The sequence below is a fragment of the Dreissena polymorpha genome, chromosome 3, assembly GCF_020536995.1.
Source record: "Dreissena polymorpha isolate Duluth1 chromosome 3, UMN_Dpol_1.0, whole genome shotgun sequence".
Taxonomy (NCBI): Eukaryota; Metazoa; Mollusca; class Bivalvia; order Myida; family Dreissenidae; genus Dreissena; species Dreissena polymorpha.
Genome location: NC_068357.1, coordinates 131,899,861 through 131,913,442, shown reverse-complemented (window position 1 = coordinate 131,913,442; position 13,582 = coordinate 131,899,861). Strand labels below are relative to the sequence as shown.

Below are 13,582 nucleotides of genomic sequence, written 5' to 3'. Positions count from 1 at the left end.
TGAGGTCATGGAGTTAAGGCTGATGGTCACAGGGGCTAGTGAGATTAACTGATGTTGAGGTCAGGGAGTTAAGGCTGATGGTCACAGGGGCTTGTAAGATTTACTGATGTTGAGGTCAGGGAGTTAGGGCTGATGGTCACAGGGGCTTGTGAGATTAACTGATGTTAAGGTCAGCGAGTTAACACTGGTGGTCACAGGGGCTTGTAAGATTGACTGATGTTGAGGTCAGGGAGTTTAGGCTAATGGTAACAGGGGCTTGTGAGATTGACTGATGTTGAGGTCAGCGAGTTAACGCTGATGGTCACAGGGGCTTGTGATATTTACTGATGTTGAGGTCAGAGAGGTAATGCTGATAGTCACAGGGGCTTGTGAGATTTACTCTTATGAGGTCAGCGAGTTTAAGCTGATGGTCACAGGGGCTTTTGAGATTAACTGATGTTGAGGTCAGGGAGTTAACGCTGATGGTCACAGGGGCTTGTGAGATTAATTGATATTGAGGTCAGCGAGTTAACCCTGCTGGTTGCAGGTGCTTGTGAGATTTACTGATGTTGAGGTCAGCCAGTTAAGGCTGATGGTCACAGGGGCTTGTAAGATTTACTGATGTTGAGGTCAGGGAGTTAAGGCTGATGGTCACAGGGGTTTGTGAGATTAACTGAACTCTACCGTTTGTTTCTGTAGGATAACTAGAGGAATCTTTGACCTCTATACTCCAAGGTAGTAGTGGTTTACAGGGGAGGAAGGAAATATGCATATAGACTTTGAGGTACGCCAGTCAAAGGTCTAGATTTCAGTGGCTTGAAAAAATGAAAACTGTTATAACACAAATCTTACATACTCGGTAACGAAGGATACTAAAACTTAGTTAGCTGGTCAACGTTGAGAGAATGTCGTTCCATATTAGGATAAAGGGATGACAGGTCAGGGACTTGAAAACGTATTTTCTTTCGATCCATGGTCATCAAACGATATTGATGCAATTGTCAGTTAAGCATAAATGCACAGGCATAGGTCAATTAACGTTTTTAAATTCTTTCCAGAAATGTACCGGTAATATAATAAAAACTAGTGGAGATTTTACGATCATTATAACATCATTTTAAAATTTAACACGATTTTTTAAATGCTTTTTTAACGGGTCCGGTGTCATAAATGCTCTTGTTCACGAGTATGAAATAAAGTACATTTTATCTGCGTTGTTTTTGTTTATAACGTGATTGCGAATTGCTGTACCAAGTCGCTAGATAACATTGTGATTGTGATAAATGAACGATTCACTACGGGCTATCTGACCTAGACGTCTCGTCAAGATAGCCTGACGATAAAGTCCAACCTGACGTCGGACGCAAGTCCGAATTAATAATATGAGGTACACGTGCACGAAATTGGTAAAATGGTTTCTTCTTGAGCAACGAACTAGTTACATGCAAAACTAACACATTTACAAGTATAAGTTGTCTGTGAGCACAAGCGCGTGAAATAACAGAATTTGCGTGTTTTTATTTTATTATTTACACCTCGTCTTCTTTGTTGTGCTGGACGGGTTCCAGTAGCTTTCGACTGAGAGAAAGGTCCCGTCACTGATTGACTTGTAGTTATAATATCTATGACATGCAATTCTGTTTAACACGTTTTTACTAATTAACAGAGATATGCGTATGTCCGTTTTTGTTTTACCTCAACTTTGTGTTTGCTGCATTGGATTTTGACATATCGACACTCCAAAATATTATGAAGCGCCAAAAAGGAATTGTATTCTCTTTTTTATGAAAATCCACCGTTTTGGTAATGAACTTATTTACGATGTTCCACTATTTATGTATGAACACACGAATGTACAACTCAGCATAAGAAACAAAAATTAGCTGAAATTTCTATAAATAATAAGCATTTATTAATATTTATGAAGATATAAAAAAAAATCATGAAACATTTATAGAGCTCCCCTGTATAACTTCGGATTAAAAAACGTCGAATTATTGATATTGTAAATACTAAAAAGTATCATCGTAAAACTTCTTTGAAAAAGAGGAAATATAATCCCGATCCTTAACGCAGTATGATACGACAAACATGTCTCATTTTAATAACATACACTAATTACTGACTATATGTCGGTTCATTGTATAAAGGATTTATTGGCGAACATAACATCCAAACAAACATTCGACTGAATAAACTAAGTTTAAGGACATGTTTCCACATCTACATTTTATGTGATGAACGTGTTTATTACTGAAATAATTTTCCTTTGAAGCTGTTTTTTATCCCCCCAGTAGGGTTTATATCAATGACGAATGCAGAAATACAACACACATATATCATTTAAGCTTTAACATGGAAATTCAATTTCAGGCTTGTCACATATTTAAGTTCCTATAACTTTACTGACTGACATATATATATGTAATTAAATTACAACGCTGGATGACAGTCCATTTGTTTTGTACTTTCCTCGAAAGAGGGAGCGTACAGTCGCCGCTGTGTTCGTCGGCCCATATTTTAATGTTGATGGAGTTTGCGTGAGTCTGGTGCGAATCTCCCTGATAATCTCAATGTCCGTCCGATCGTTCTTACCTCTGTCCGTTGTGCGCAAGATCCCAAGCACTAATCAGCTGAACTTGCTAAAACTTGATGTGCGTCATACCTATAGGATGGACAGTCGCATATTGTCAGGTCGTTTAGGTTAATTGATATTTATAAAGTAATTTCCCTTTGATTATTAATTTGACCGTTTATTATTGAGTTCTTAGTTTTTAACGTCTATATATTAGGAACTAATAATACGATTTTGATGAAACTTTATTTTCCTTTTAGGATGGGCATGTGCACTTTCTAAGGTCGTTTCGCTCCGTTGATTGTTTTAGAGTTATCGCCCTTTAATTGATACATTGTTTATACGCGAGATCTAGGTCAATAATGCTCCAAATGTAATTAAACTTGATATCCAGCATCAATGTATAGTTGCCATGCGTATATTTTCAAGGCACTCGGGTCCAATTTTTTTTCAGAGAGTTAATGATCTTTGATTATTTATAGATATCACATTAGGACCGCGCGAACTGATATATTATGACACATTTAGTATATTATACTATTTAATATCCACGAACATTTAATGACATCTGATTGTTTAGAAATGTACAAAATGTCTTTCACGAGGTGATTTTTTCTATGGAGAAAAAACCGTTCACTTAGTTTTCGCACATGAGATTTTTAACACACAATATGTGTATGAGATGACAATGAGTTGAATTTAAAAAGATTGCATTATATTCTCGCTAGTGATGAATGTGAGCAATACGGGAAACGCAAAAGGTTGAATCGTAGCTAATAGCCATATGCCTGTTGCTAATTACCAAGTGTCATTTGTTGATCCGTATTGGTGTTTGCTGATTGACAATTCCTATTTGCTAAAGTAAATTCGGTAAAAGCATCTATTTTTTAACTAGAAATAAGCTACCGGCGTATACAAATATGAAATGAGCAACTGGCATTTAGCAACTAGCAATTTGCAAAAGCCAAGTGGTATGGCACACCGGCCTTCCATAAATATTATTATCTACCACCAAAGCGTGTGACATGATTGCACCGCGTAAATAATTAGTCCTGTGTATCTATTTGTATTAATCATTTAAGAAGTTGCATTTATCGTTACATGTCGCTTGTTTTTAAGTACATTGAAAATATAATAAAAGATTTATTCTTTAATTATCAGTGTCAAAAAGGCATTTAATTTCGTCGGTAATTTTGATTAAAAAACATAAGTATAATACTTTCGACATGTTTTTAGTTGCAGCCGTCTTCGCTACCTTTGTGGCACTGTTAACGCTCGTCTTACTGTTTATGTACTGGTACATGTCCCTCCAAGAACTGAAGGGAGTCAACCGTAAAAGCGTTTTTATTACCGGGTGTGACACCGGTTTCGGAAACCTTCTGGCAAAATCGCTTGACCGGAAAGGAGTCCGCGTGTTTGCCGGTTGTCTGACGGAGGAAGGAGCGGCGAAATTGCGATCAGAGACTTCGTCGCGGCTACTGACGGTGATAGTGAACATCAGCCCAAGCCGACACCATACAACGGGCGTATGAGTTTGTCAAAGCACACCTAAATGAAGAAGGTTCGTTTTTATTTAATCAAATGTTTTGAGCTGATCAGTTTTCTTTAATTACGTGGTCAGATATCCTTCTTAATTCACATTCGTTCATAATAAATTATGAAAAGTTTATACGTGGTACCAACCAAAACGCGCAAAGTTATTCAAACTATCAACTACGTTGTATATTTTAATATGTCTCTTTTAGCATAAAACAAAATACTAGTAAATAAGTTTGGTTCTTTTTTTAAGTTCTTATTATTTCTTGAACTTCGTACATGTACGTCGTTTGAATCTTAAATGAAATCATTTTGCATTTTTTATCGTTAAAGTCATTGCTTATCATCGGTTAGTCATTGACAATACATCTGTTGTGGACAGGACTATGGGGCGTGGTCAACAATGCGGGAGTCATGCCGACATTCGCCCCGGTGGAGTGGACTACGATGGAAGAGTTCGAGCAAGTTTTTAACGTGAACTTCTTCGGCACCATTGCGGTAACTAAGGCGTTTCTTCCGTTGCTAAGGCAGTCAAGTGGCCGTCTGGTTAACGTCTGTAGTGTGACGTCAAACTGCGGATATCCGGGAATCTCGAGCTACGTTACGTCAAAATCGGCATTGAAAATGTTCTCGGTGTGTTTGAGGTATAAAATAATAATATTTTATCCAAATATCAAATTTTAAAAGAAGTTTAAAGTTAACCCAAAAGAAAGTTCAGTCGGTGGTTCTCGCATTTCTTTATTTCTACATATCGGTAATATACTTGTTATATTCACCCTAGAAATAAATGTTGCCAAATATTCAAATCAAATATATTATGAATCTGATAAAGACTATGTTTCACAATTAACTTGCTATAACTTAAATGTCCCGGCTATTATTTATGTATTGCTGAACCATAGCTCGTCTATATGACAGACGCGAGCTGCTGCACTCCGGGGTGACGGTGCACACCATCGAGCCCGGAGGCTTTCAGACGAACATCACGGACCACCACCGGATGGCCGGCATGGTAAAGAAGGCGTACAAGCGCAGCTCACCGGAACTGCAGGCCGTATACGGCGGACACGTCTGCGACTACCGTCAGTTCAAATTTGTATAGCAGTTAATCTTTAAGTCCCAGTTCACAGAATAGATCGTTGTTTTGCATATAAATCGTATAGCGAGAAATAAACTTTACATACATTCTTTGAAATATATCTTTTTATTGAGGTTGACATCGAAAACATGGTCAAAATCGGTTTTGAATCGATAAAATAATAGATCCTCAATATAAATGATCATTAATACATGCAATAGGCGAAAATTATTGCAGCGTCGCGAGTTATGCAAATTATATTTATACGTATTTAGCTTTCGCTAAACATTATTAGCATGTGGAAGAAAAAAAACATAGATTTAGCAAAAACGTAGCGTTGCAACTCAGTTTCCGTCTGAAACAGATGTATTTGCATTTGTTCTTACCTTCTCTACGCTAAATTCGCCCTTATCCGCAATTTTGTTCGTTTAGGTTTGTATTAACGTGTCGAATCATGAATATTAATTATGTCGGTTTCGTACTTTACCGTACTCGACCCATAAATAAAAATCGCTATATTGTTTGTTTTCAGTCGATTTCAACCGAATTTTCAGTGATATCCTCTATAAAAACACGTTTTCTTACGATTCTGTCCATATATATATATATATATATATATATATATATATATATATATATATATATATATATATATATATATATATATATATATATATATATATATATATATATATATATATATATATATATATATATATATATAGCTATGGCCGGGGACTTTAATGTTTTTTGTAATAGCATAATAATAACTTGTAAAAAAGCACTTATTGAAATGCTCGTGGTTTACTTATGTTATGACGCCAACAAACTTGTGGATCAACTATTGCTAATTTTACTTACGATTATGACACTACATGTATATTCATACATGTTCATGTTCCAATGTTTTTTTAAGGAATGCTTGAATTTCGTTTGTTATTATTCAGAGGTTGACGACGTAGTTGTTTACTATCTCAAGAATAATATACCTGTTTCAGTCCTGTCAGGCATCAAGACGGCGCGTGATTATTGCAGCTCAAAGCCACAGTACGTGGCGGACGCCATGACGCACGCGTTGCTCTCGCGCATGCCCAAACTTCGCTATCTAGTTGGTCCTGACGCGCACGTGTTCTTCCGGTTGCTAGGATACCTTCCGGACCGTGTCGTGGATTATATTCTAGGTTGGCCTGCGCTTCACGGCACGATCTGTAGCGAGCTCGAACAGGAGTGACGCGAACAATGTATGCTAGATAAAATCTGATGTGAACCACACCACGGTATCAAACACTAAATATGCTTCTTTTACCATACAATTATTGTAAAAACGTTTGAAATCTTTAAGTGACTTTCAATGCGTAAATTATAAGTGTTTCGACGAATGCGTCGTTCTTTGGTGTTCATTTTTTTAAGCTGTTTTCATGTTGTTGTTGTTTTGTTTTAAACTCAGCCGTATATCTGCACAAAAAAGTGTTGTCTAATTAAGATAATAATTGAATTTTCTAGCAGTAAGACAACTATATTTAAGGAAAAAATCAAAAGTTTTGATTGCCAGTTTTGATTGCTAACGGTATTCGAATTTGTATGAGTTTGGTGTATTAAATTATACATAATTAGAGCTGTTTAAATATTTTATTTGTAACGTCATTATTATTATTATTATTATTATTATTATTATTATTATTATTGTATTAATATTACTGAGAAAAATTAAAGTCTAATAAGATTGCTATATTTCCGATTTGTAGAATACTGCTTTTTTTAAGCGCCAGCCTAGTTAAGTTCAAAATGTATGCAATTTTGCCAAAGTACGTTGTGTAAAGTAAAAACATATGTGTGAGTGTGTAATGAAGATATATATTTGTTATGTACATGCAACGACACAATGCAATTTTACGTTGAGTTTGTTTTCTAAATTTTGCTTTAATTGTTATTAAAAATTGTTTTTAATTGTGTGTTTTTTGTTAATTTTAACTTATTGGTATTTGTGTTTTAACACGTAAAGGTCTTTATTTGAAGTTGCCTCGATTGTTTTTACATGTATGGTTCTAAGGCACACGCAGAAAACAGCATTTTTTGAATATAGCGTAGGATTTAAGCTTGTTGAAACTTGGTTCACACAATTAATCAAAGCATTTTAAATTGGCTAACGTTTTTTAATGAACGTAAGCGACATTTAAGAGACAGAATTAATACTTATTTAAACTGTTTACGTAAAACGCGCGGTACGGATTAAATATACCGGTGTGTAGTGAATCAAACACAATAGATTATGTGGTAAAGGTACCTTACAAGTTTTTGTTGTTGTATATCACCCATCATCGCAAACCGATTGATGCACCAACCTAAATCGATGGACCGTGGTCCAAGCATAATTCAAAACCTTTAATGCATTTAACATTGAAAAAAGGCCAAATCAGTAAATATTAATATAAAAAATCCTTTAGCTTGACCGGTTATCGCTACTGGTCTACTCTTTCGGACGAAATATATGAAGCTTTTCGTTGATAACTTCATAAATAATAAGAAATATGACATGCACAATTTGTAATCAACAATATATCCTGAGTTTGTCATCTACAAAATTTTTACATAAACAGTTGTTTCATGTTCGCACGCGAATGAAAAAGGCTCAGTAAAGGGGGTAATTTTATATTGTATATATATAATAAATGCGCATTAAAGAAAATTTGTGTTATTTTAGTAAATGGCACCAACTTATTATTAAAATGATATGTCTTCTTGTGCGCGTATGAATACAGTTACACCGTGTTTCAATATCAGTATATGAGTTTCTTCCTATGCATACAGTTTTATCACACACACGCACGCACGCACGCACGCACGCACGCACGCACGCACGCACGCACGCACACACACACACACACACACACACGCACGCACACACACGCACACACACACACACACACACACACACACACACACACACACACACACACACACACACACACACACACACACACACACACACACACACTGCACGAATACCACAACGGGCACGACTATGGAACGGTATTTAGGTAGAGATTACATCCTCCTTCTTTATGACTGTGTCATGATTCTTGATGGTACTTCCATTTTGAATGTAGACACCTTTTCATGCTTGATGACACTTATGACGAATGTCTTTTTACATTCGTCTTAATGTTAGCATTCGTGCGTACAGATGCAACATTCTTGTTCGTAAATTCATGCTGGGTGTGAGTATATTGGTTTGACGCGATGGCAAGATGTGAGTTCCATCCAAGCACAAAGCATCATACAATCATACACGATATTATGATGTCAATTGACAGTCGTTCCTAAATGCTATGCACGAATAAGGAAATTTACTGCGTATAACGGAAATTTTATGTTATGACAGAAGTTGCGCCCATTTAGACATATATCTAGTTGGTGATAGGTCAAGTAGATTGTCTACTTAAGAAGGGACACATTTCAGCACTATAGTCTGGATATGTATTTTATAACTTACCGTGTCTTGTGTATTATTTTACTTTAAGATTGAACTTATAATTATTTGTTTCCATATACATGTATCGAGTAGTACTACATATCTATATAAAAAAATTTCCCTGTCCAAGGCAGAGGGATGTTGTTTTGGCGTTGTCCAACCGTCCTTCGTTCGACCCTCTGTCCGTGCTTTTCCACGGGCGTAGCTGGGCATGCGCAAATACGCACGTGCGTACGTTGTTTGGAAAAAATACAAAATTAAATTGATCGAAAAATGCAATAAAATGTGATGCCTAACCCGGGTTAGGCATATTTTTTATGCGAGAATTGTGTTTTCATATCGAAATCACTTAAACTGTCTTAAAGTATGTTTGTTTTTTCGGCTTAATAGACTACGCATGATTTAGCTACCATTTTCGAGGACACGTTTCTTTTGGTGGTGACTATACATAATATTATTATCGACTGCCCTTAATCGTGTTTTTCTACTATGTATCCGAATGGATTGCTTACGAAGCGGGCGATTTTGAGAATGGCTGCTTATTTGATGTCGCCCTGTACAGAGATCTTTTCGACGGAAAATCAGACCAGCCAACATCCAGTACAGTCGTTCTGCTTTGAATTTATGGCGGACGAAGCCACTAATACTGCCACTATGGAGCAAATGACTTTCTGCCTTCGATTGTATGATGCAGAGAAAGCATTTCTCCGGGAGGAGTTCTTTGGGTTTGCCGAGTTCATGTTTACCATGTGCGAAGCTCTGGCTAATTCCTTCCTCGAGAACCTTCAAGCTCTTGGAGTAAACATTCAGAAAATGCGCGGTCAAGGTTATGATGGTGCGTCCAACATGTCCGGGAAGCAGAAGGGGGTCCAGGCTCGCATCCAAACCACGTCGCGAGAGCTGTATACACTCACTGCAAGGCGAACTGGTTAAACCACGCCACCAGTATCGTGTAGTCCTTCACCGTCTTTGTACACTGTAGTATATACACACATATTGTCTTTTCTTACAGTCTCTGAGCTTCTGCACTCAACCGCTAGGGTCAATCCGTATACATTCGGACAAAGACAGAAATTCGGATAATACTTCTTCCCAAGAACACTAAATCTAGCTTCAGGCCTTCAGCGCCTACAGCGCTTTGATTTTATATTGAAGGTAAGCGAATTAACGGACGATCTTGTTCAATAGATTTTCACCGAGTTCCAGCCGGACCTTGAGGTTGACGATGTAACATTTGCCAGGGAGTGTAGAAGGAAACGGGAAGGCGAAGTGGCAGATTTTATCTCCCTAGCCTTTCAAAACCCCCGAGTCGGCGCTTACCCCCGCGACGGAAAACTCCTACCCCAATGTTCGCAGATGTCCTCTCGTTCTGCTCTGCATGCCAGTATCGACAGAAACAACGGAGAGGTCCTTTTCTACAATGAGACGGGTGAAGACATACCTCCGTAGCCCCATGGGAACGGAGCGCATGTTCGGTCTTGCCCTGTTGAATATACACCGAGAGCGAGATATCGATCTGGAAGAGGTCGTTGACGTATTTTCCAGACGAAAGGAGCGCCGTTTGGCTCTTTTATTTCGTGTGTAATGTAATGCATGTTATACAGGAGACCTTGCATTAATTAGAATGTATAAAGTTTACGTGTATTGTTTTTTTTTCAAAAGTATTTTTCTAAAGGTAGAGAATACAAGACGAGATGTAAGTGACTAGAGTTATCGAGTAAATATGATAGACATAGTTGCTATCTAAAAGATGGATATTTTGCTTTATTATGTCTCTTTTATTTGTGTTTTAACAATACAAATTATGCTTTAGTTACTTTCATCCAAAAGTGTTAAGTCCTATTTTATACCATACCATATCATGGTTTTATTTAGACATCCATTAAATGACATACCCGACATAATGCTGGAATAAATTCTTGAAGGAAAATCACAGGTTTTAAAATCGAAGATAAATGGTATCATATCCGAGTTTATCACGCCATATTTTGCACTATAATATTGTCCGAAACCTCTCTAGAATGCACGTACGGCTTCGTAGAGATAACAAAAAATACGGGGGAGCATCCCCCAGGACCCCCCTAGCATGCCATTTGCGTAAACTGAAAGTCTGCCCAGCTACGCCCCTGTTTTCGGGAGCTGTTTGTCGGTAACTTGCATGGGATAGAATGAAACTTAAACATAAATGTTTATTATCGCCCGTAAGCCGCCGAAGAAACGCGCGAACAGCCGGCTGGCCGACCGCCTCACCCACCCATTGTGTAGCTGCGCTGTACGATAGGCAGCCAATTTTTCCGCAACCGCTTTGCAAGCTCCCTCGTACGTTCGACTGATTGCCACCCGCTTCGGCTGAAAAGCCGAGCTGGCATGACACATCAAGGCTCTTATTATCAAAGGCAAGAGAGGCCGTGTCAGACTGAGAGTCTCGGGATCGACTAGTTCTAGTCCTGTTCAAACCGCTGAGTGCAGTCCTGTGTTTTTTTCCCGCTGGCCGGGTGTATATGCGGCCGGGACCACTGCGAGCCGCTTCGGCGGCCGAGCTTCTTGCCTTTATTTTTGTTTTGATTTCCAGTTTTGATTGCTTACGGTATTCGAATTTGTATGAGTTTGGTGTATTAAATTTTACATAATTAGAACTGTTTAAATATTTTATTTGTAACATCATCATCATCATTATTATGAAATTTTTTTTTATTATTATTATTGTTATTATTATTATTATTATTATTATTATTATTATTATTATTATTATTATTATTATTATTACTGTTATTAATGTATTAATATTACTGAGAAAAATTAAAGTCTAATAAGATTGCTATATTTCCGATTTGTAGAATACTGCTTTTTTTAAGCGCCAGCCTAGTTAAGTTCAAAATGTATGCAATTTTGCCAAAGTACGTTGTGTAAAGTAAAAACATATGTGTGAGTGTGTAATGAAGATATATATTTGTTATGTACATGCAACGACACAATGCAATTTTACGTTGAGTTTGTTTTCTGAATTTTGCTTTAATCGTTATTAAAAAAATATTTTTAATTGTGTGTTTTTGTTAACTTGAACTTATTGGTATTTGTGTTTTAACACGTAAAGGTCTTTATTTGAAGTTGCCTCGATTGCTATTACATGTATGGTTCTAAAGCACACGCAGAAAACAGCATTTCTTGAATATAGCGTAGGATTTAAGCTTGTTGAAGCTTGGTTCACACAAGTTATCAAAGCATTTTAAATTGGCTAACGTTTTTAATGAACGTAAGCGACATTTAAAAGACAGAATTAATACTTATTTAAACTGTTTACGTAAAACGCGCGGTACGGATTAAATATACCGGTGTGTAGTGAATCAAACACATTAGATCATGTGGTACAGGTACCTTACAAGTTTTTGTTGTTGTATATCACCCATCATCGCAAACCGATTGATGCACCAACCTAAGTCGATGGACCGTGGTCCAAGCATAATTCAAAAACTTTTAATGCATTCAACATTTAAAAAAGGACAAACCAGTTTATATTACTAAACAAAATCCTTTACTAGTAGCTTGACCGATTATCGCTACTGGTCTACTCTTTCGGACAAAAATCAAATTTATGAAGTTTTTCGTGGATAACTTCATAAATAATAAGAAATAAACATGCACAATTTATAATCAACAATATATCCTGAGTTTGTCATCTACAAACAATTTACATTAACAGTTGTTTGATGTTTGAATGCGGATGAAAAAGGCTCAGTAAAGGGGGTAATTTTATATTGTATATATACAATCTATGCGCATTTAAGAAAATGTGTGTTATTTGAGTAAATGGCACCAACTTATTTTTTTTTTAGTAAATGGCACCAACTTATTATTAAAATAATACTTTTCTTTACTGGAACGTAAGAAAACTATAAATCTATTAATTTATGGTTGAATATGTCTTCTTGTGCGCGTATGAATACAGGTACACCGTGTTTCAATATCAGTATATGAGTTTCTTCCTATGCATACACACTGTGAATGAACAAAAACGGTCACGTAACCACAAAAGTCAACGTAAGTAGTCATTTTATGACAACAAACAGCCGCGCAAGGTAGGTTTTTTTCCAATATCTTTACTGATCATTCTCTGACTTTCATACGACCTAATGCAGGCAATAAAGCATGCATATAGCTTTCAATCGGTATATCACACGTTTTGTGTGTTGCTCTGGTTTTCGAGAACACTTAGGCGCAAATTTCCATTTAAGAAGCAAACGTCAGTAGTAAAATTACAAAGAGTCAGTGCTCTCGAAAATTAAATGTTACAGAACTGTCTATGCTTTATCGGACGAACATATATTACATAGGTCTATGCATAAACAAACAAAAAATATCTACCAGATATTAAATAAATGTTTAAAGAGTGAAAACAAGTATGGAAAACGTCAGTAGTACGTTTAGGAATGTCAAAGGTCAGTAGAAAGAATATGCAAACGGCAGTAGACGAATAAATGCAGGCGTTTAATTTAATCGTAAATTGCATGCTGGGTGTGAGTATATTGGTTTGACGCGATGGCAAGATGTGAGTGCCATCCAAGCACAAAGCATCATACAATCATACACGACTATGATGTCAATTGACAGTCGTTCCTAAATGCTATGGGCGAATAAGGAAATTTACTGCGTTTAACGGAAATTTCATGTTATGACAGAAGTTGCGCCCCTTTAGACATATATCTAGTTGGTGATAGGTCAAGAAGATTGTCTACTTAAGGAGGGACACATTTCAGCACTATAGTCTGGATATGTATTTTATAACTTACCATGTCTTGTGTATTATTTTACTTTAAGATTGAACTTATAATTATTTGTTTCCATATACATGTATCGAGTAGTACTATATATCTATATAAAATTGTTTTTCCTGTCCAGGGCAGAGGGATATTGTTTTGGCGTTGTCTATCCGTCCGCCGGTCGT

At 36.8% G+C, this 13,582-nt stretch overlaps 1 protein-coding gene across 1 annotated transcript; it reads left to right on the top strand.

Annotated features, from left to right (window-relative positions):
- Positions 1 to 3,619: 3,619 nt before the first annotated feature.
- LOC127872595 (retinol dehydrogenase 7-like) lies at positions 3,620 to 7,115 on the top strand. Its single transcript, XM_052415923.1, has 4 exons — positions 3,620 to 4,080; positions 4,445 to 4,734; positions 5,009 to 5,172; positions 6,167 to 7,115. Exons 1-4 carry the CDS (start codon positions 3,781 to 3,783, stop codon positions 6,397 to 6,399), a joined length of 987 nt encoding a protein of 328 aa, XP_052271883.1. The 5' UTR covers positions 3,620 to 3,780; the 3' UTR covers positions 6,400 to 7,115.
- The last annotated feature ends 6,467 nt before the right edge of the window (positions 7,116 to 13,582 follow it).